At 48.0% G+C, this 23,689-nt stretch overlaps 1 protein-coding gene and 5 non-coding genes across 6 annotated transcripts; 1 reads left to right on the forward strand and 5 right to left on the reverse strand.

The window, feature by feature from the left end:
- The first annotated feature begins 726 nt into the window (after positions 1-726).
- On the forward strand, positions 727-798 carry trnaa-ugc (transfer RNA alanine (anticodon UGC)). The gene has a single exon. It is a non-coding gene; the product is annotated as a tRNA-Ala (tRNA).
- Positions 799-5,201: 4,403 nt separating this feature from the next.
- On the reverse strand, positions 5,202-5,273 carry trnaa-ugc (transfer RNA alanine (anticodon UGC)). Its single transcript has one exon. It is a non-coding gene; the product is annotated as a tRNA-Ala (tRNA).
- A 2,338-nt stretch (positions 5,274-7,611) lies between these two features.
- Positions 7,612-7,683, reverse strand: trnaa-ugc (transfer RNA alanine (anticodon UGC)). The gene has a single exon. It is a non-coding gene; the product is annotated as a tRNA-Ala (tRNA).
- Positions 7,684-8,147: 464 nt separating this feature from the next.
- trnaa-cgc (transfer RNA alanine (anticodon CGC)) lies at positions 8,148-8,219 on the reverse strand. The gene has a single exon. It is a non-coding gene; the product is annotated as a tRNA-Ala (tRNA).
- A 1,604-nt stretch (positions 8,220-9,823) lies between these two features.
- trnaa-ugc (transfer RNA alanine (anticodon UGC)) lies at positions 9,824-9,895 on the reverse strand. Its single transcript has one exon. It is a non-coding gene; the product is annotated as a tRNA-Ala (tRNA).
- Positions 9,896-21,932: 12,037 nt separating this feature from the next.
- On the reverse strand, positions 21,933-23,365 carry LOC137318346 (zinc finger protein 271-like; the record flags this gene model as incomplete). The annotated part of the gene is made up of 1 exon (XM_067981231.1): positions 21,933-23,365. A coding segment is annotated over one exon (1,299 nt), but the record flags the coding sequence as incomplete, so codon positions are not given.
- Positions 23,366-23,689: the final 324 nt, after the last annotated feature.

Raw genomic sequence — 23,689 nt, forward strand, 5'->3', positions numbered from 1 at the left:
TCATTGCTCTGAGTGCCGAGGCCTGGTTTCTTCCGTTTACCAACAATTATATCAGGTCCGCAAACTTCATGTTTAATTGTCTGTTTGGAGCAGAAAAGCAGATGAATTGAAGCCCGAAAAAAATCCTTATGTGGCCTCATAAAATGAAGGAGATCAGCTCTTCGTTGTAATTTGCACCTATCTGCGGATGTAAGCTCAGTGGTAGAGCCCGTGCTTTGCATGTGTGAGGTTTTGGTTTCAATCACCAGCATCTCCAAAGCTATTTTTTTCACCAGAATTACCCACAGAAAGGCGAATCTTGATTTCGATGTGCCGCGAATTCCAAATTCTGAGGATCCGCAAGCATTAAATTGTCTCGGAGCAGGACTTCATTTCACTTTCCCCTCAGCAGCTCAGCTCACAGCAGCCGCCGACATGACAGGAATGTGTGACGGTGCAATGTCGAGCGAGCAGTCCCAGCTCTTGTTTGACGCTGTGTCATTCATCCATCTCACTTTATGATTCAGAGGTTGGATGTCAGCCTCGTCACTGACTATTGGCAATTGTATTTTTTTATTTCCGCTGACTTTTTTTTTGGAAAGTTCGAAGTAAAGAGGAGGAGAAACCCCGTGAACTGAAGCAGAGGTTGAACATTGTGAGCACGTGGAACGACTGGGCATCGCGTTGTCCGGGAGAGACAGAGCGGAAAGTCCACTTTTTATTCGAAAGTGGAGGGCTTTTTTGCGTGGGGATGTAGCTCAGTGGAAGAGCGCATGCTTTGCATGTATGAGGTCTCGGGTTCAATCCCCGGCATCTCCAAACGCTTTATGTTTCGAATTTTGAAAAGACCCTCGTGTCCTCACCTCACCTTCACACACAAGGACAGGAAAGGGTTTCTTCACCTCGAGAAAAACCGAACGCTCTGCACACGATAAAATTCAATGGCAACACACACGCGCCTTTGAAATGGCTCCCATCCCGGGGCTGGAGAGCGGGCCCAGTAATAATAACAGAGAAAATAGGATCACGAGTCGGCCATTCGGCCCTTCGAGCCTGCTCCGCCATTTTTTATGATCATGGCTGATCCTCTATCTCAATACCATATTCCCCCTCCCTCCCCATACCCGTTGATGCCTTCTGTGTGTATAAATCTCTCTTTCTTAAATATATTCAGTGACTTGGCCTTCACAGCCTTCTGTGGTGGAGAATTCCACAGGTTCACCACCCTCTGAGTGAAGAAATAGATTATTTCCAGTTTCACAGATCGGGGAGGAGCAGCGGACAGGCGTTCAGACTACACAGAGGTAGGAATAGTCTGGATGTTCGGCGGTTCTTCTTTTCCCAGAGAGTACTGAGTCTCTGGAATGCATTGCCGGCTGGTGTGGTGGGTGCTGACTCTCTCTTTGCCTTCTGGATGGATCTGGACCAGTTCTTGACTGGTGCAGAGATCGCATCACATAGAAGGTGAGTGGTTTTACAGTTAAACTACACATGGTCAGTGTGATCAACTGAACTCGATTCGATCGCCTGAGAGATTCGGGGAGGAATTTCCCAGAATTTCCCCTCCTCATTGGCGCTGGATTTGTTTCTAGTTTGTCGCCGCTCCCAGGAGATTACATGTTTCCGGTGGGAGGGGCGGGTGGTGTCGGTAGGAAGTGTCCAGTCACGATGCTCCAGGCACGTGGGGCAGGATTGATGAACCAACTGGTCTTTTCCTGACCATCATGTCCGTCTGTAGCCCCAGACCGTCAAGGTGTTTTCAGTGAAGTGATCGTTAAACACAAAACCACACCTGGGGCAAATCCTGCATCCGTCTATAGTGAAATTATCCTCAATGCTGTCTGTGCCTCACCTTACCCTCCTCTGAAGCTCAGGGACTCGAAATATTCTTGCCGGCCTCTGCCACAATGTGTCTGAGGATTTCTAGTCCCGTCCAACCGTAAGCAAAGTGACTGATAACGGGAGCGTTCGAAAAATGTGCCCTGAAATCGGGAGGATGGTGACAGCACATCCAAAGAGTCTCTCCCCCTCTTTCAGCCTTTCTTCTCAACGCCCCCATTCTCATTGCTCTGAGTGCTGAGGCCTGGTTTCTTCCGTTTACCAACAATTATATCAGGTCCGCAAACTTCATGTTTAATTGTCTGGTTGGAGCAGAAAAGCAGATGAATTGAAGCCCGAAAAAAATCCTTATGTGGCCTCATAAAATGAAGGAGATCAGCTCTTCGTTGTAATTTGCACCTATCTGCGGATGTAAGCTCAGTGGTAGAGCCCGTGCTTTGCATGTGTGAGGTTTTGGTTTCAATCACCAGCATCTCCAAAGCTATTTTTTTCACCAGAATTACCCACAGAAAGGCGAATCTTGATTTCGATGTGCCGCGAATTCCAACCTCTGAGGATCCGCAAGCATCAAATTGTCCCTGAGCAGGATTTCATCTCACGGTCTCCTCAGCAGCTCAGTTCACAGCAGCCGCCGACTGATCGGAATGTGTGACGGTGCAATGTCCAGCGAGCATTTGGAAGAACAGCGACCTGAAACAAAAATGCTGGTCGGCACAGCCCGAGGAGACTCACCTCTCTCCCAGACTTTCTTCGCAACGCTCCCTTTCTCATTTCTCTGAGTGACGAGACCTGGTTTCTTCTTTTTACCCAGCGGGTACAGTAGAATAGTGGTTAGTTTACTGGACTCGTAATCCAGAGGCCCGGACTAATAATCCCGCCACGGCAGCTGCGGAATTCAATTTCAATTGATTAAAAATTGAATTAATTAAATAAAAGCTGGAATTAAAATACTAGTATCAGGTCCGCAGACTTCAGGTATCTCCTATGGTTAAAAGAGGAAATGCTTTTCAGCACAGTAAATCCTCGGGTGGCCTTAGGAAAGTGAGGCACTCAGTCCTTTTACACTTATGATATGGAGATGCCGGTGATGGACTGGGGTTGACAATTGTAAACAATTTTACAACACCAAGTTATAGTCCAACACATTTATTTTAAATTCCACAAGATTTCGGAGGGTTCCTCCTTCCTCAGGTGAACGGTGTGGAAATGAAATTTTCGAATCCTTCGCATTTGAAAATCACAGAACAATGCCTGGTGATTACTGCCCGTTGCCAAGGCAATCACAGTGAGCAGACAGAAAGGTGTCACCTAAAAGGCCAGCGAATACACAAACCCCCCCCCCCAAAAAAAGAGAGAGAGAGAGAGAAGGAAGACAGTAAATGACCCGTTATATCAAAAACAGATAACATTTGTTTGCTGGTGGGGTAACGTATAGTGTGACATGAACCCAAGATCCCGGTTGAGGCCGTCCTCATGGGTGCGGAACTTGGCTATCAATTTCTGCTCGACGATTTTGCGTTGTCGTGTGTCTCGAAGGCCGCCTTGGAGTATGCTTACCCGAAGGTCGGTGGCTGAATGTCCATGACTGCTGAAGTGTTCCCCGACAGGGGGAGAACCCTCCTGTTTGGCGATTGTTGCGCGGTGTCCGTTCATCCGTTGTCGCAGCGTCTGCATGGTATCCCCAATGTACCATGCTCTGGGGCATCCTTTCCTGCAACGTATGAGGTAGACAACGTTGCCCGAGTCACAGGAGTATGAACCGTGCACCTGGTGGGTGGTGTCCTCTCGTGTGATGGTGGTATCTGTGTCGATGATCCGGCATGTCTTGCAGAGGTTACCGTGGCAGGTTTGTGTGGTGTCATAGACGCTGTTCTCCTGAAAGCTGGGTAATTTGCTGCGAACGATAGTCTGTTTGAGGTTGGGTGGCTGTTTAAAGGCGAGTAGTGGCGGTGTGGGGATGGCCATAGCGAGGTGTTCGTCATCATTGATGACATGTTGAAGGCTGCGGAGAACATGGTGTAGTTTCTCCGCTCCGGGGAAGTACTGGACGACAAAGGGTACTCTGTTGGTTGCGTCCCGTGTTAGTCTCCTGAGGAGGTCTACGCGATTTTTCGCTGTGGCCCATCGGAACTGTCGATCGATGAGTCGAGCATCATATCCCGTTCTTACTAGGGCGTCTTTCAGCGTCTGTAGCTGTCCATCGCGTTCCTCCTCGTCTGAGCAGACCCTGTGTATTCGCAGGGCCTGTCCATAGGGGATGGCCTCTTTGACGTGGTTAGGGTGGAAGCTGGAAAAATGGAGCATCGTGAGGTTGTCCGTGGGCTTGCGGTAGAGTGAGGTGCTGAGGTGCCCGTCTTTGATGGAGATTCGTGTGTCCAAGAAAGAAACTGATTCTGAGGAGTAGTTCATGGTGAGCTTGATGGTGGGATGGAACTTGTTGATGTTATCGTGTAGTCTCTTCAGTGATTCCTCACCGTGGGTCCATAGAAAGAAAATGTCATCGATGTATCTGGTGTACAGTGTTGGTTGGAGGTCCTGTGCAGTGAAGAAGTCCTGCTCGAACTTGTGCATGAAAATATTGGCGTGCGAATTTGGTCCCCATGGCTGTTCCGTGTGTTTGGGTAAAGAACTGGTTATCGAAGGTGAAGACATTGTGATCCAGGATGAAGCGGATGAGTTGTAGGATGGCGTCTGGAGATTGGCTGTTGTTGGTGTTGAGTATTGATGCTGTCGCAGCGATGCCGTCATCGTGGGGGATACTGGTGTAAAGTGCCGAGACGTCCATCGTGGTGAGAAGTGTTCCTGGTTCAACTGGTCCGTGGGTACTGAGTTTTTGTCGGAAGTCTGTAGTGTCGCGACAGAAGCTGGGGGTTCCCTGCACGATGGGTTTCAGGATGCCCTCGATGTATCCAGAGAGGTTCTCACACAGGGTTCCGTTGCCTGATACGATGGGACGTCCGGGTGTGTTGGCTTTGAGTATCATTGGGAGGCAGTAGAAGTCTCCCACGCGGGGATTACTTGGGATGAGAGTGCGTTGGATGCTTTGAAGGTCTGGATCGAAGGTCTTGATCAGTTTGTTGAGCTGATGGGTGTGTTCTATGGTCGGGTCTGTGGGTAACTGTCTGTCTGTGTTCCTGGTTGTCCAGTTGTCGCTATGCTTCTTTGCAATCGTCCGTTCTGTTCTGTCTGACAATTTTCTCTGTTGTTGTCACTGGGCCCGCTCTCCAGCCCCGGGATGGGAGCCATTTCAAAGGCGCGTGCGTGCTTCCATTGAATTTTATCTGGTGCAGAGCGTTCGGTTTTTCTCGAGGTGAAGAAACCCTTTCCTCTGCTTGTGTGTGAAGGACAAGAGGGTCTTTTCAAAATTCGAAACATAAAGCGTTTGGAGATACCGGGAATTGAACCCGGGACCTCATACATGCAAAGCATGCGCTCTACCACTGAGCTATATCCCCTCAGCAAAACAGCTTCAACTTTAGAATAAAAAGTGGGCTTTCCGCTCTGTCTCTCCGGACAACGCGATGCCCAGTCATCACACGTGCTCACAATGTTCAACCTCTGCTTCAGTTCACGGGGTTTCTGCTCCTCTTTACTTTGAACTTCCCCAACAAATGTCAGCGGAAATTAAAAAAAATGCAATTGCCAATAGCCAGTTGCGAGGCTGACATCCAACTTCTGAATCATACCGGGACTTGATGGTTTGACTTGCAGGGAGAGGTTAGACAGACTGGGACTTTTTTCCCTGGAGAGTGGGAGGTTAAGGGGTGATCTTATAGAAGTCTATAAAATAATGAGGGGCGTAGATAAGGTCGATCGTCAAAATCTTTTCCCAAAGGTAGGGGAGTCTATAACGAGGGGGCATAGATTTAAGGTGAGAGGGGAGAGATACAAAAGGGTCCAGAGGGGCAATTTTTTCACCCAAAGGGTGGTGAGTGTCTGGAACGAGCTGCCAGAGGCAGTAGTAGAGGCGGGTACAATTTTGTCTTTTAAAAAGCATTTGGACAGTTACATGGGTAAGATGGGTACAGAGGGATATGGGCCAAGTGCAGGCAATTGGGACTAGCTTAGTGGTATAAACTGGGCGACATGGACATGTTGGGCCGAAGGGCCTGTTTCCGTGTTGTAACTTCTATGATTCTATGATTCTATGATATGATAAAGTGAGATGGATGAATGACACAGCGTCAAGCAAGAGCTGGGACTGCTCGCTCGACATTGCACTGTCACACATTCCAGTCAGTCGGCGGCGGCTCTGAGCTGAGCTGCTGAGCGGACCGTGAGATGAAGTCCTGCTCCGGGATAATTTAATGCTTGTGGAGCCTCAAAAGTTGGAACTCGCTGCTCTTCGAAAGCGCGATTCGCCTTTCCGTGCGTAATTCTGATGAAAAATATTTTTGGAGATGCTGGGGATTGAACCCAGGGTGCTGACACTTGGTATACTTGGCTTAAAATCGTCTCGTTTTCCGCTGCAAGCAGACAATTAAAGATGAAGTATGCGGACCTGATAAAACTGTGGGTGAACGGAAGAAACCAGGCCTCGGCACTTAGTCTAATGAGAAAGGGGGAGTTGAGAAGAAAGGCTGGAAAAGGGGGGAGAGCCTGCTTTGGCTGTGCTATCAACATCCTTCCGATTTCAGGGCACATTTTTCGAACGCTCCCGTTATCAGTCACTTTGCTTACGGTTGGACGGGACTAGAAACCCTCAGGCACATTGTGGCAGAAGCCGGCAAGAATATTTCGAGTTGCAGAGCTTCAGAGGAGGGTAAGGTGAGACACAGACAGCATTGAGGATAATTTCACTGTGGACGGAGGCAGGACTTGCCCCAGGTGTGGTTTTGTACGAAAAGATCACTTCACTGAAAACACCTTGACGATCTGGGGTTACAGACGGACATGATGGTCAGGAAAAGACCAGTTGGTTCATCAATCCTGCCCCACATGCCAGGAGCATCGTGACTGGACACTTCCTACCGACACCACCCGCCCCACCCACCGGAAACATGTAATCTCCTGGGAGCGGTTACAAACTCGAAACAAATCCAGCGCCAATAAGGAGGGGAAATTCTGGGAAATTCCTCCCCGACTCCTTCAGGCGAACGAATCGAGTTCAGTGGATCACACTGACCATGTGTAGGTTAACTGTAAAACCTCTCACCTTCTATATGATGCGATCTCTGCCTCAGTCAAGAACTGGTCCAGATCCATCCAGAAGGCAAAGAGAGAGTCAGCACCCACCACACCAGCCGGCAATGCATTCCAGAGACGCAGTACTCTCTGGGAAAAGAAGAACAGCCTAACGTCCAGACTATTCCTACCTCTGTGTAGTCTGAACGCCCGTCCGCTGCTCCTGTGAAACTAAGAATAATCTATTTCTTCACTCAGAGGGTGGTGAACCTGTGGAATTCTCTTCCCCAAAAGGCTGTGGAGGCCAAGTCACTGAATATATTTTAGAAAGACAGATTTCTACACACAGAAGGCATCAAGGGGTATTGAGAGAGAGCGGGAATATGGGGTATTGAGATAGAGGATCAGCCATGATCATGTCCAATGGCGGAGCAGGCTCGAAGGGCCGAATGTCCGACTCGTGATCCTATTTTCTCTGTTATTATCACTGGGCCCGCTCTCCAGCCCCGGGATGGGAGCCATTTCAAAGGCGCGTGCGTGCTTCCGTTGAATTTTATCGTGTGCAGAGCGTTCGGTTTTTCTCGAGGAAAAGAAACCCTTTCCTGTCCTTGTGTGTGAAGGTGAGGTGAGGACAAGAGGGTCTTTTCAAAATGTGAAACATAAAGCGTTTGGAGATGCCGGGGATTGAACCCGGGACCTCATACATGCAAAGCATGCGCTCTTCCACTGAGCTACATCCCCTCATCAAAACTGCTTCAAATTTAGAATAAAAATGTGGGCTTTCCGGTCTGTCTCTCACGGACAACGCGATGCCCAGTCGTTCCACGAGCTCACAATGTTCAACCTCTGCTTCAGTTCACGGGTTTCTGCTCCTCTTTACTTCGAACTTTCCAAAAAAAAAGTCAGGGGAAATAAAAAAATATAATTGCCAATCGTCAGTGACGAGGCTGACATCCAACCTCTGAATCATAAAGTGAGATGGATGAATGACACAGCGTCAAACAAGAGCTGGGACTGCTCGCTTGACATTGCACCGTCACACATTCCGGTCAACCAGCGGCTGCTGTGAGCTGAGCTGAGGGGACCGTGAGATGAAGTCCTGCTCCGGGACAATTTCATGCTTGTGGAGCCTCAGAAGTTGGAACTCGCTGCGCTCAGAAAGCGCGATTCGCCTTTCCGTGCGTAATTTTGATGAAAAATATTGTTGGAAATGCTGGGGATTGAACCCAGGACCTCACACATGCGAAGCATGCGCTCTACCACTGAACTACATCCCCAGATAAAATAAATAGGTAACAAAGCAATGAAGAACTTATTGTTCTCATTTTATGAGACCACCCATGGTGGGACTGCCAGATGACAGATTATTTCCAGTTTCAAAGATTGGGGAGGAGCAGGGAACAGGCGTTTAGACCACACAGAGGGAAGAATAGTCTGGATGTTAGGCGGCTCTTCATTTCCCAGAGGATAGTGAGTCTCTGGAATGCATTGCCGGCTGGTGTGGTGGGTGCTGACACTTTGTATTCTTGGCTTAAAATCATCTAGTTTTCTGCTCCAACCTGACAATTAAAGATGAAGTTTGCGGACCTGATACAACTGTGGGTGAACGGAAGAAACCAGGCCTCGGCACTTAGTCTAATGAGAAAGGGGGAGTTGAGAAGAAAGGCTGGGAAAGTGGGGAGAGACTCCTTGAACCGTGCTGTAACCACCCTTACTATTTCAGGGCACATTTTTCGAACGCTCCCGATATCAGTCACTTTGCTTACGGTTGGACGGGACGAGAAATCCTCAGGCGCATTGTGGCAGAGGCCGGCAAGAATATTTCGAGTCCCTGAGCTTCAGAGGAGGGTAAGGTGAGACACAGACAGCATTGAGTATAATTTCAATATAGACGGATGCAGGACTTGCCCCAGGTGTGGTTTTGTGTTTAAAGATCACTTCACTGAAAACACCTTGAGGATCTGGGGCTACAGACGGACACGATGGTCAGGAAAAGACCAGTTGGTTCATCAATCCTGCCCCACATGCCCGAATCATCGTGACTGGACACTTCCTACCGACACCACCCGCCCCACCCACCGGAATCATGTAATCTCCTGGGAGCCGCGACAAACTAGAAACAAATCCAGCGCCAATAAGGAGGTAGAATTCTGGGAAATTCCTCCCCGACTCCTTCAGGCGATCGAATCGAGTTCAGTGGATCACACTGACCATGTGTAGGTTAACTGTAAAACCACTCACCTTCTATATGATGCGATCTCTGCCTCAGTCAAGAACTGGTCCAGATCCATCCAGAAGGCAAAGAGAGATTCAGCACCCACCACACCAGCCGGCAATGCATTCCAGAGACTCAGTACTCACTGGGAAAAGAAGAACCGCCTAACATCCAGACTATTCCTACCTCTGTGTAGTCTGAACGCCGTTCCGCTGCTGCTCCCCGATCTGTGAAACTGGGAATCATCTATTTCTTCACTCAGAGGGTGGTGAACCTGTGGAATTCTCCACCACAGAAGGCTGTGGAGACCAAGTCACTGAATATATTTAAGAAAGACAGATTTATACACACAGAAGGCATCAAATAGTATGGAGAGAGAGCGGGAATGTCGTCTTGCGATGGAGGATCAGCCATGATCATATATAATGGCGGAGCAGGGTCGAAGGGCCGAATGGCCGACTCGTGATCCTATTTTCTCTGTTATTATTACCGGGCCCGCTCTCCAGCCCCGGGATGGGAGCCATTTCAAAGGCGCGTGCGTGCTTCCATTGAATTTCATCGAGAGCGTTCGGTTTTTCTCGAGGTGAAGAAACCCTTTCCTGTCCTTGTGTGTGAAGGTGAGGTGAGGACAAGAGGGTCTTTTCAAAATTCGAAACATAAAGCGTTTGGAGAAACCGGGGATTGAACCCGGGACCTCATACATGCAAAGCATGCGCTCTTCCATTGAGCTGCATCCCCTCAGGAAAAAACGCTGCAACTTTAGAATAAGAAAGTGGGCTTTCCGCTCCGTCTCCCCGGACAACGACAGGCCCAGTCCTCACACGTGGTCCAAATGTTCAACCTCTGCTTCAGTTCACGGGGTTTCTCCTCCTCTTTACTTTGAACTTTCCAAAAAAAAAGTCAGCGGAAATAAAAAAATACAATTGCCAATAGTCAGTGACGAGGTTGACATCCAACCTCTGAATCATAAAGTGAGATGGATGAATGACACATTGTCAAACAAGAGCTGGGACTGCTCGCTCGACATTGCACTGTCACACATTCCAGTCAGTCGGCGGCGGCCATGAGCTGAGCTGCTGAGGGGACCGTGAGATGAAGTCCTGCTCCGGGGCAATTTAATGCTTGTGGAGCCTCAGAAGTTGGAAGTCGCTGCGCTCAGAAAGCGCGATTCGCCTTTCCGTGCGTAATTCTGTTGAAACTATTTTTGGAGATGCTGGGGATTGAACCCAGGACCTTGCGCTCCACCACTGAGCGATATCCCCAGATAAAATGCTTTTTTAAACAGGGAAATAAGAACTGATTGTTCTCATTTTATGAGACCATCCAAGGTGGGTATGCCAGGTGGTAGATTATTTCCAGTTTCAAAGAAGTGGAAGTGTCCGGGGGTATGCTTCTGACAGGCAACATGTCAGAGTCCATGAGGAAAGGCATCATCATCCTCATCTACAAGCGGAAGGGCGAGAGGGAAGAAATCAGAAATTAGGCACCCGTTTCCATGCTAAATGTTGACTACAAGATTCTGTCTGAGGTCCTCCCAACCGGCTCTGCTCTGGAGCTGCTGATCCACCCGGATCAAACCTGTCCTGTACCTGGCAGGAAGATGCCTGATAGCCTGGCACTACTCAGTGATACGATCGCCTCCGTGCAGGATGCGGGGTGAACACCTGGCTCATCAGCCTGGACCAGCAGAAGGACTTCGACTGAATATCCCACATGTACATGATGGACGTGCTCTTTAAAATGTAGTTTGAGGAGGCAATCTGCGATTGGATCCGACCGCTCTACACGGAAATCTATAGCGCAGTCCTAATCAATGGTTGGGAGTCCGAGAGCTTTCCATTCACATCTGGAGTCAGGCAGGGCTGTTTCTCTCTGTGGTCTTGTTTGTGTGTTGTATCGATCCGTTCGCTGCATCCATCAGGAAGGTCGCAGGCATGGGGGAGGGGGGGGGGTGGGGTTGGTGACGATCCCAGGCAGTGGAGGCTCTCAGGTTAAAGGTTTCCGCTACATGGACGACGTCACCGTCTTCTGCTCTGATCAGCGGTCGGTTCACAGACTGATGGGCATCTGCGACCGTTTCGAGCTGCCCTCGGGGTCTAGAGTGAACCGAAATAAAAGCGAGGCCATGTTATTTGGCAAGTGGAGGCCAAGTCCTTTGTCCCCTTCACTGTTAGGTTCGACTATATGAAAGTGCTGGGCATGTGGTTCGGGGGGTCCCTGGCCTGCACCATGAAACGGGGAGAGCGGGTCGCCAAGTCCAAACAGAAGCTTGTTATGGAGGTGGGGCTCTCCCTCTCCATAACCGGCAGGGACCTGGTGATAAGGTGTGAGGTACTCGCAGTTTTGCTCCACGTGGCCAGGGTCTGGCCCATACCCCGCTGATCCGCCGTCACAGTCACCCGAGCTATCTTGCACTTTGTCTCGAGGTCCAAGGCAGAACTTGTCCGCAGGGACACCACGTCCAAGACCCCAGACAAAGGGGGGAAGACTGTCCCCAAAACTACTCTGATGCTGATTGCCACCTTTGTGTGTGGATGCCTGAGGATATGTGTAGAGCCCCAGTACGCAAACACCAAGTGTCACTACGTGCTGCGTTTTTACCTGTCCCCCACACTGAGAAGGCTGGGTCTGGCCACGCTGGCCGAGCAGACGCAAGACGTCTCGGCCAGCTGAACCGTAATCCCCCAACCCCACCTGTCCCAGGTGGAGAGGATCCTGACGACCACAAGGCCGCCAGACAGTGGGAGTCCTGCAGGTAAAGGAGAGGGTGGATCTGATCCAGCAGTTCCCCGACCAGACGGTCGATGCCATTTGGCAGAATGACTCATTGCCAGAACTGACCAACCGGCGCCAGGATGTAGCCTGGATGATGGTGAGAAGGGCCCTGCCACTGCGGTCCTTCCAAAACTCACGCAATCTCAGAACCACCGCGAGCTGCCCTCGAGACTGCAGCAAGGAGGAGACCATCGTCCATCTCCTGGTGGGCTGACCCTTGGTGCAGAAGATGTGGAGACAGATGTATTTTTATCTGTCCGGGTTCATCCCCAACACCTCAGTAACACAGGACATTGTGCTCTACGGGCAGTTCCCCAGGACGCACACCAAGACAGAAATCAACTGCTTCTGGAAAACCATCAAGTCGGTGAAGTTGGCCCTTTGGTCCGCCCGAAACCTGCTGGTCTTCCAGCTGAAGGAGCTGTCCATGATCGAGTGTTGCCGACTGGCACACTCCAAGTTCCAGGAGTACGTGCTGAGGGATGTAATGAAATGAGGTGCGGCCTACATAAATGCTCTATGGGGAAAGGCCACTGTATAAGGCCATTTCACATTGTATTGTACAGCATGTATTCGAAGATATGTACTGTGATTTGAATTATAATAATGAGGTCATTGTGTGAACGATCTGTATTGTTTTGAACGGTAATTGTGATTTACATTGAAATGTGTATATCCTTAAATTTTAAGAAATGAAGTATACTTTGAAATTTTAATAAAATCTTGGGGCACAAATACACAAATCACGAAAAGTAGCGACGCAGGTTAAAAAAAGGCAAATCAAGCACTGGGATTCAATTCTAGAGAAATAGAATTGATAAGCAAAGAAGTTACGTTAAACCTGTATGAAGCCTTGGTTAGGCCACACTTGGAGTATTGTGCACAGTCTGGTCGCCATATTATAGGAAGGATATAAAGGCATTGGAGATGGTGCAAAAAAGATTCACAAGGATGATGCCATAACTGAGAGGTTATCCTTATCAAGAAAGGCTGAACAGGATGGATCTCTTTTCTGTAGAAAAGAGAAGACGAGGGGTGACCTGATAGAGGTCATTAAGATGATGAGGGAGACGAAAATTAGAGGTCATAAATATAAGATAGTCTCTAATCAATCCAGGAATTCAGGTGAAACGTCTTTACCCAAAGAGTGGTTAGAACGTGGAACGCGCTACCACAGGGAGTAGTTGAGACAAATAACGTAGATGCATTTAAAGGGAAGCCACATAAGCAAAAGAGGGAGAAAGAAATAGGGTGTCCTGAAAGGGTTAGATGAAGTAGGGAGGGAAGAGGCTCGTGTGGAGCATAAAAGCTGGCATAAACCAATTGGGCCGAATGGTCTGTTTCAGTGCTGTAGTTTCGATGTAACTCAATGTACTGTTTTGAGGGCGGTGGAAGAGCAGTCGGACCTGGGGGTGTATATTCACAAATCTTTGAAAGTGGCAGGGCCAGTTGATAAGGTGGTTAAGCAAGCGTATGGGATACACGGGTTTGAACATAGGGGCATTGAATACACAAATAGGGAAGTCATGTGAAACCTTCACAAAAAGACTGGTTAGGCCTCAGCTGGAGTATTGTGTACAGCACTGAGCATCACACTTTAAGAAGGATGTAAAGGCCTTGGAGAGGGTACAGAGGAGACTTACCAGGGTGATGCCAGGGATGAGTGACTTCAGTTATGTGGAGGGATTGGAGAAGCTGGGATTGTCCTCCTTAGATCAGAGAAGGTTAAGGGGAGACCATGAGTGGTGTTCAAAATAATGAGGGTTTTTTATAGAGCAAATAGTGGAAACTGCATACTCTGGCAACTGGATTGGTAATCAGAGGTAATAGGTTTAAAATAATTGCCAAAAGAATAGAGGGGAAATGTGGAGCATATTTTTTACACAGAGGGTTGTTAAGCACTGCCTGAAAGGATGGGGTCCCTTTTAGAGACTGTCTTCGTGTCAGAGACTCAAAATTCATACTTTAACTGGGAAACTGCAGGAACAGAGTGAAACGGGTTTACTTGTGTCCCTGGATTCAATGCACATTGTGGAGAAATCTGTAAAATTTATAATTGAATCGGCAGGAGTGAACATGGTCAATACAATTATATGAAAACTGTAAATGGAGCCGCTCATTGTTGGACCAGTCCTTTCTGAGCACAGCTTTTAACTTTATTCCTGAGAGAGGCCTCATTAAGACAAGGTTCTGAACTTTGAGATGTTTGTGATATATCCACGTCATCACTTACATTTGGGCAAAGCTGCTGAAGAAATTTGTTTGTTCAAATGACTGTAACTAATAGCAATGATCAGGGGTATAACCGTGTCAGTGGAGATTTACCCCCTGTATAAATCAGGGATCGCTGTAATGAATCCACACAGAGTGCCTGCCGGAGCTGCGGTTTCCAGGCCAACAGACATTACTGCTTCTCACAGAAATGGGATATTCAATAATGTATCAGATAGAATGTATTTATTATCCTGTCCTTGCAGCCGTTGGAGTTCCAGGTAAGCCATTATCTCAGCTGTTCATCGTCTAAATCGGTATTAACTCTGCTGCTGTACTTGGCATTATTTTTCTCCCATCGTGTATTACACAGTGGACTGTTCTGTTCTATCAGTTGATCGATTGTCCTAAGTCTCTGCTATTGTTGTCTTATAGCAGCTGCATTGTATGCCTTATGATCTTGTATATCCAACCCTGGCATTGTTACTGGATTATTCTCTGTACTGAATGTATTGGAATCAGGTGTCTGGGCTAAGAGCTGGTCTCAGACCATCAGGAGTTGTTCACAGTTTCATGTTGTGGAACTAACCTGTCCTGGAATATTTTGTCATCAATGTGTTTTCAGTGATTGATAATGAGACAGCTCACGGTCACGGTGTCACAAGGAGGCGGCGCAATGTCCTCCCTCCCCGATAACATGGTACGGTTTAACAGGGATTTCAATGTATTATTGGTTATCACTGTTATGAAAGATAATTTCATTGTGTGTGTATCTGACACCGCTTCAGATGTCTGGCTACTGAACTGAGTTTGTTGCTGATTCTTTCACATCTCATTCTCTGCTTCACTGTCGATGAATTCACTGTAAAATGCAATGTTTTGAGGTTATGTTGTATCAGTTTGCACTTTATCTGTTGGAATCAGGAGCCTTTCTATTTATCCGTGGATTATAAGTGGCAGCGGTGATGTCGGCGTTTGCAGCGGTGATGTCGGCGTTTTGTTCATTGAACAATGCCGCCATCTAACGCTGTACTTTATAATTACAGGAGAAGGAATTTCAATCATTGTGAGGTGTGTCTGGAAGAGGGTTTCAATTCTGTTTATTCCATGCATTGTAGGTGAAGTGAACAGTGCAGGTGAACAGGTGGAGATTTGGATGATCTGTAGAAACATTAAACTGTTCACAGAGGCTTCACCATTTAACAAACTGACACTAAGAACAAAATCGTTTGAACACGGGGCTGGTGAAGGGAAAGCAGGCGCAGGATGTTCGGATTTACTCGGATGTGAAAAGGGGCATTGAGGAAGAGAGTAGAGAGAGTGCGGAGAAATAGAGAGGAGCGATTGAGAAAGAAACTGAGCAGGAAAACGAGAGATAGGGGGAGAAGGAACAATAGAAAAAGAGAGACAAGGAGAGAGATACACAGTCAGAGAAGGAGAAAGAGGGGAGAGAGAGAGAGAGCGGCAGCGGTGTGAATAATTCATCGGAATGAACTGTTGAAACTTCCAGTACAATTATGAAGTGGAAATGTGACTTGAATTTTTTATCAGGATGTTGTCAGATTGTGAGAGTTTTATTGTACTCTCTCCTGGTGTGTTTATCACTATCAGCTCCTAGTTCTGTTTATGTGAATGTTCCTTTTACTTGTTTACTGATTGAATTCATAAACATAATTGAAATGTATTTAAAGAATAGGATCAGTGATTTCTTTATCGCTTTGAATTATGGGGATATTGTATTCCAGAAGCTATGTGTCAGTTTTATTCAATAAAGAACGAGGCGAATTCAATGATTGTGTTTTAATGTAATTTTAGTTGAATATGCAAAGTAAATTTATTGAACACATTATGTAACCAACGAACAGTTCATTGACACCAATAACCAAAGAAATTAATGGTTGAATTCATTAATTGGATTGTGTGAGCTGGACCTTTAGATTAGATTTCCTCCAACACCCTCCTGCAGTCTCTCCCTGTGAATCCCAGCCTCTCCTCCCACGGCATCGAATCCTCCATTTCCTCATCCGTTCCCTCAGTTCATTCGCTTTCCCAAACTATCAGCTACTGATTCCCCTCCAGCTCATACATGTCCTTTTCCTTGGTCTCCCGCCCAAACGCACTCGCTCGCTCGGCCTCCAGTTGCCTCTTCTAATCCAATCCGAAGCCTCAAACTCACCCCCACGGATCTTGGTCTTTCCCGTTTTGTGCCAGCTCCAGTCGGCTCTCTCCACCCAGAGCAACAAACCTCCCCCTGTCCCCTCACCTTCTCGTCCATCGCTCACTTTCCCGTCCATCTGGAGCCCAAATCCGGATTTAACCTGTTGGAATCCCGGTGTTTAAATCCCTCCTCCCTTCCCCACTGGCACTGCCCCCTCACTCGGCCCTTCCAGTGGATCTGGTGCTCACTTTATTCACTCTCTGTATCAATTTCCCAATTCATTATTGATTATTGTGTTTAAAAACATTTATCTGTCCGAAAGCGCTGCCCAGGTCAGTGAATCAGTTTCCACCGTTTGATGCAGCAACAAAGCTGGAAATTTTACACCAGATCCTGTCACACTGCCGCCTTGTCTCCAGGTCTGATCAGTAATTTCTCTCCTTCCGTTTCTCTCTCTTACAGTTAACTTGGTGGCGATTGTGATCCTGTCCCGAGGAAAGTGCGGACTCTCCAAATGTATCACTCGCTACCTGGTGGGAATGGCGGCGGCCGATCTCCTGGTCGTTATCACTGATGTCATAATGTGGCGCATTGTTGAGATTTATTTCCCAGTTTTATTCTTGAACATTACCCCCGTGTGCCGTCTCATTGAAATACTGAGTTTAATTAACACGGCGGCCTCTGTCTGGTTCACTGTCGCTTTCACCTTTGATCGATTTGTGGCCATTTGTTGTCAGAAGCTGAAAACAAAATATTGCACCGAGAAAACGGCGGCTGTTGTTATCGGGGTGGTGAGTGCGCTGAGCTGTTTACTGAACATTCCCTGGTACTTCGTATTTGACCCGGAATATATAATGGACAATATACCCCGGGGTTGTGTGTTTAAACCGACCTTTTTCACTTCACCCGCATGGGCAGCTTTTGACTTGTTTAATCTTGTGTTAATGCCTTGTCTCCCATTCATTCTGATTTTGCTTTTCAATGTTCTCACCGCCAGGCACATTTTAGCGGCCAGTAGAGTCCGCAGGGGACTCCGGGGCCGCAGCAATGGAGAGAATCACAAGGACCCAGAGATGGAGAACCGAAGGAAATCGATCATTTTACTCTTCAGTATATCAGGCAGTTTTATATTGTTATGGAGCACTGGAGTTTTTTATGTTATCTCTCTGCGTATAACAGACGCCCAGTTCTATACGGTCAGTGACATTGAGTCAGCCGGATTCAAGCTTCAACTTCTCAGTTCCTGCACCAACACGTGTATTTATGCTGTGACCCAGACTAAATTCAGAGAGGAGCTGAAGAACGGGGTGAAATACCCACTGAATCTAATTGTTACATTAGTTAAATCATAGAAACGTCTGAAGTCTTTCCATCCGAAATTAAATAAAAAGTTAATTAGAGTCAATTGGAGTTTCACGTTTGGCGGTGGCCTAAGACGGGCGGTAGCGGATCGGGCGCCCGTTATTCACCGCGCCTGATTTTACTATCTATTGACATCAATGAGTTCACTAAAGTAACTGATATCAATCGAATACTTGAAATAAATTTGGAAAAAAGCAGACAGGAATTATATTTTACCCGACAAATGCGGTGTTTGTGAAATGATACAAGATGTGATTCTAACATGAAATTATTTGCTGTTATTAGTCTGGAAATAATATGATTTCAATATTAAATGTTTAATCCTGAAATGAATAAAATCAAATCCTCCTTTTCGATTGATGATTATTTCCCATCATACAGACTGCCCGGTGGGATGGACTGAGGGTGAGCTGTCAGGGTCAGACAGCGTCCTGTTCATTGGGACATTTGTTTTGACCAGAACAGAATAATAATGGACCAACACCCGGACCGTTACTGACTGGTAAAATATTAATGTAATTTCAAATTCCAGTGGGGAGTTCCGGAGATCGTTTCCTCTCTGAGCTGCTGTGCAGCAATGTTTACTCAGTGCAGGGAGTTTAATGGGACATGAGGCTGGGCCTGGTTACACAGATCTATGAGGAAACCTCCTGATACATTTCTGAGATGATCAGGGGCCGGGAGATTTCTCACGGCCGCAGCAGGCCAAGGGAAAGCTCTCCGGCTCATCCTTACTCCAAAAAATATAAGTTAACAATAAACTTCTCAGTGTTCTGGATCACTCAATGCCCATCGATAGGGCGGCTCCTCCTCCCATTCGTCACCAAATTTAAATACTGTCCCAGATACGTCACAATACTCTGATTTACATATTACACGTGGTCTGACCCGGAAACAGGTGGGTGTTGCTCCGGCCGCTCTTCTCAGGACCCGACCCACGGTGGTGGAGGCAGGAACTCCAACGTTAAAGGGGCGGTAAGTGACCTGACACCATTTACTCGCCTCGACCACCCCATTTCCGCCAGGCGGGGATACTTAAAATCGGCCACACTTTTCCTGACCTCCGCCCTAATATCAATCTTCGAAGACCACAAGCTGGTTCATTGTTTCAAACTGCACCGGTTCACAACACATGGAGGGAAATTTTCACCATCGCGGGGGGCTGAACTGGTGGAGCGGATCACCCCCCCCCCCCCGTCCCCCCGCTGAAAGAACCGGCCCGATTTTAATTTCTGCTCCGTCAGTTTACCGCCCAAGCAGTGAAGGTGAAATTACCCCCTACGTCTCTGACCCCAAGCTTCTACAGGTGTGTGAAAGACATCAGAAAGTGTTTGCCAAACACTAACATGAATGTGGGCGAATGGATCCATGTATTCGGGTAAAAGGTGATAACCCCCCTCCATAGAGACATGATCCCTATACCATGGAGTCGAAGAGGGGTGCACCCCCGACAGCAGTGGGACACACTGAAGCGAGGTGCGGCCCAGGCAAAGGCTTTATGGGGAAAGGCCACTGTGTAAGGCTGTTTCACCTTGTATTGTCCATCATTTCCGAGAAAATATATACTGTGTTGAATTGTAAAAATGGAATCGTCGTGTGCACAATCTTTATTGATTATTTTGAATTGTAACTGTGATATTTACATTGAACTGTGTGCATCCATAAATTTTATGAAATAAACTATATTTTGAAATACAAAAAAAAGTTCCAGTCTCGCCGTCTCTGTTGTTATTGGACAGTGAAGAGAGTAAACACTGCCAGACTGTAAAGATGCGGGGAGTAATACAAAGAGCATCTATTGGGACTGTCGAGGAGCAAAGGGGCTTTGGTGTCAAGGTACACCAAACAATAAAAGTACATTACTTTTACTGGCGAAGTTTGGAAATCTAGTGCACATGTATCAAAAACAACATTGAAGATCCCAATTTCGAGCCTGTCGTATCCCAAAGAATAGAAAGATATGCTGTTAGGGTTAGATGAAGAAGGGTGACAGGAGGCTCATGCAGAGCATAAACACCGGCCTTCTGTACATTCACTTGGCACCAAGTGAGAAATAGGAGAATTTTCTTAATGGTGAGAAACTAGGGACTGTAGAGGAGCAAAGGGGTTTAGGTGTCCAGGTACACCAATCACAAAAAGCGAGTGCACATGTACCAAAATAATTTTAAATTTCGAGGCTGTCGTATCCCAAGGTACCACTGTCAGGTACTTCGCCAATTCTCTGGAAATTGCTGATACAATCAGGCCCCACAGCCTCCCTCGCTGGTCCATTCCATACATCTGCATTAAAAAAAGGTCCATTCAAGCATTCTGCTCATCCTATGCCCCAGGGAGAGACGACTAATAGTGGCGGGAGGACCCAGACCATCAGCCTTATGTGAGTTTAGACATTTCTGTTTTAAATTCAGATTATTATATTTGCAGTTTTTTTTCCCTTTTTGGTACATTTCTAATTTTATTTCATTCTTGCACATTTTGCATTTTAAACAAATTCTCCAAACCCTGTGCGCAGTGAGTGCTGAATCCGGGCCCTTTGATTGACAGCTCTCTCCTCCCCCCGTCTCCTGGGCTGACACCTTCCACCACGTGACACTCTGAAGCGTCACTCACCTTTGCGCGCTGACGTCACGAGGCGTATGTGCCGCTCGGGCCAGAGGGATGCCGCGCATGCGCCGCGCGGTTCCAGTGCCGCGTTCCCTCAGCAACAGGCCGGCGCCGAGAGGATGATGGCGGGCGGGCGGTGCTGTGGGCGGGGGCGAGGCCGACAGAGGGAGGGCCCGCACCCGGGAGTGGCCTGAGAGGGGAGGGTGGGGTGACGGGGGAAGTTACTCGGGGCCTCCTGCGGGCCCCGTGAATCTCCACTCTGTCAGCGGCCGGTGTCGAGCTGGGCTCGGGGGGGAGTCACTCTCCCGCCTCCCCGTCAAACGGGCCGTGGGTCGGAGCCCAAAAGTGAGCGAGAATCATACAGCACAGAGAGAGGCCGCTCGGCCCATCGCGCCTGTGCCGGCCCTGTGAAAGAGGCCGCTCGGCCCATCGCGCCTGTGCCCACCCTGTGAAAGAGGCCGCTCGGCCCATCGCGCCTGTGCCGGCCCTGTGAAAGAGGCCGCTCGGCCCATCGCGCCTGTGCCGGCCCTGTGAAAGAGCGATCCCATTACTCCCACTCCCCCCTGCTCTTTCCCCACAGTCCCGCAAATTTCCCCCCTTCAAGGATTGACCCGATTCCCTTTTGAAAGTTATTATTGAATCTGCTCCCACCGCCCTTTCAGGCAGTGAATTCCAGATCAGAACAACTCGCTGCCTAAAAACATTCTCCTCATCTCCCTCTGGCTCTTTTCCCAATTCCCTTCAATCTGTGTCCTCTGGTTACCGACCCTCCCGCCAGTGGCAACAGTTGCAAGGGAGGGAGGTGGTCTTTGAGACCGTCCGTGCTCTGTTGTAAGATCTCACTGTGTGTCTTGTTCCAGCCGTTCCCATTTGTACCTGTGACCTGACTGGCGGAGTCTGCGAACTCGACTGCTGCTGTGACCCTGACTGTTCCCCCGCGGACATCAATGTCTTCACCACCTGTCTGCCGGTCAGTGAACCGTAAGTTTATGTTCGTGTGTTCGTACTTTGGCACCCGGTCCGACATTTTAAGATCCTCATCCTCGTGTTCTAAACTTTCCATGGTCCTCGCCCCCTCCCTATCTCTGTAACCTCCTCCAACAGATTTAATCTCCTCCGACAACCCCATGTCACTCCACCCTATCATGGATTCTACCCCAACCATTTATCTCCTCCCACAGCCCATGTACACTCTACGCACAGTCATTGCGGGGACACTCAGTCCTGTTATACACACAGTCAGTGCTGGGACACTCAGTCCTGTTATACACACAGTCAGTGCTGGGACACTCAGTCCTGTTATACACAGTCAGTGCTGGGACACTCAGTCCTGTTATACACCAGTCAGTGCTGGGACATTCAGTCCTGTTATACACACAGTCAGTGCATGGACATCCAGTCCTGTCATACACACAGTCAGTGCTGGGACACTCAGTCCTGTTATACACACAGTCAGTGCATGGACACCCAGTCCTGTCATACACACAGTCAGTGCTGGGACATTCAGTCCTGTCAGACTTGGATGTCTTGAATATCCATCTTTTAAAAGGTATAGGAAATCAGTTCTAAGATGGATACGACTCACTTCATAATAATCCTCAATCAGCTTGCCTTATCATCAAGATGTCAAGCACTGGACACACTGTCTTCAAAGGAAAGCTGATTTATTTGACTCTTGTACAGAATACAGTAAAAAGGGGTTATTAACATCAGAAACAAACCCCAACTGTCAGAATGAACATGGTTCAGTCCTGGATGTGATTAACATCAGCAATAACAGTAGAATCCAACCCCTGCAGTCACATGTGAACTCGCTGGTGACTCAGCAGGTGGGATGATTGAGTGAATCCATTCCCACACACAGAGCAGGTGAACGGCCTCTCCCCAGTGTGATTACGTTCGTGTCTCAGCAGATTCCACTTTCTTTTAAAGCTCTTCTCACAGACAGAACATTTCAGGTGTCTCTTATCAGTGTGAACAAGTTGATGTTCAATGAGGCTGCATAACTGAATGAATCCTTTCCCACACACGGAGCAGGTGAACGGACTCTCCCCAGTGTGAATGCGTTGGTGTGTCAGCAGATCCTTTTTTCTTTGAAAGCTCTTCTCACAGTCGGAAAATTTAAAAAGTCTCTTATCAGTGTGAACAAGTTGGTGTTCAATCAGGTTGGATGAGTGAGTGAATCCCTTCCCACACAGGGAGCAGGTGAACGGCCTCTCCCCAGTGTGAACTCGCTGGTGACTCAACATGTGGGATGATCGAGTGAATCCCTTCCCACACACGGAGCAGGTAAACGGCCTCTCCCCAGTGTGAACTCGCTTGTGTCTCAGCAGGTCGGACGAATGAGTGAAACTTTTCCCACACTCAGTGCAGGTGAACGGACCCTCTCCAGCGTGAATTTGCTGGTGTCTCAGCAGATCCCTTATTCTTTTAAAGCTCTTCCCACAGTCAGAACATTTAAAGGGTCTCTTATCAGTGTGAACAAGTTGGTGTTCAATGAGGTTGGATGACTGAGTGAATCCCTTCCCACACGCAGAGCAGGTGAACGGCCTCTCCCCAGTGTGAACTCGCTGGTGTTTCAGCAGATCCCTTGTTCTTTTAAAGCTCTTCTCACAGTCAGAACATTTAAAGGGTCTCTTATCAGTGTGAACAAGTTGGTGTTCAATGAGGCCGGATGACAGAGTGAAACCCGTCCCACACACAGAGCAGGTGAACGGCCTCTCCCCAGTGTGAACTCGCTGGTGTGTCAGCAGGTTGGATGACTGAGTGAATCTCTTCCCACACTCAGTGCAGATGAACGGCCTCTCCCCAGTGTGAGTGCGTTGGTGTGCCAGTAGATCCTTTTTACTTTTAAAGCTCTTTTCACATTCAGAACATTTGAAAGGTTTCTTATCAGTATGAACAAGTTGATGTGCCAGAAGATTGGATGAATGAATGAATCCTTTCTCACACACGGAGCAGGTGAACGGCCTCTCCCCAGTGTGACTGCGTCGATGAGTTTCCAGCCGGGACGGGGAACTGAATCCCTTCCCACAGTCCCCACATTTCCACGGTTTCTCCGTGCTGCTGGTGTCCTCATGTCTCTCCAGGTTGGACGATCAGTTGAAGCCTCGTCCACACACAGAACACGTGTTTGGTTTCTCCCCACTGTGAATGGTATGATGTGTTTTCAGGCTGTGTAACTGGTTAAAGCTCTTTCCACAGTCAGTACACTGGAACACTCTCACTCGGGTGTATGTTTCTCGGTGATTTTCCAGTTACACTGATGTACGAAATCTTTTCCCACAGACAGAACAGACAAACATTACTCCTTCTATATTCAACGGCCGATGATCTTCAGGTGCTGGTGAATTGAGTGACTGTCAGGTCTCTATGTGATATTTGGTTTGATTTTTTCATCTTCAAATCCTCCCCTTCTAATA

Source organism: Heptranchias perlo, unplaced genomic scaffold, assembly GCF_035084215.1.
Source record: "Heptranchias perlo isolate sHepPer1 unplaced genomic scaffold, sHepPer1.hap1 HAP1_SCAFFOLD_70, whole genome shotgun sequence".
Classification (NCBI taxonomy): Eukaryota; Metazoa; Chordata; class Chondrichthyes; order Hexanchiformes; family Hexanchidae; genus Heptranchias; species Heptranchias perlo.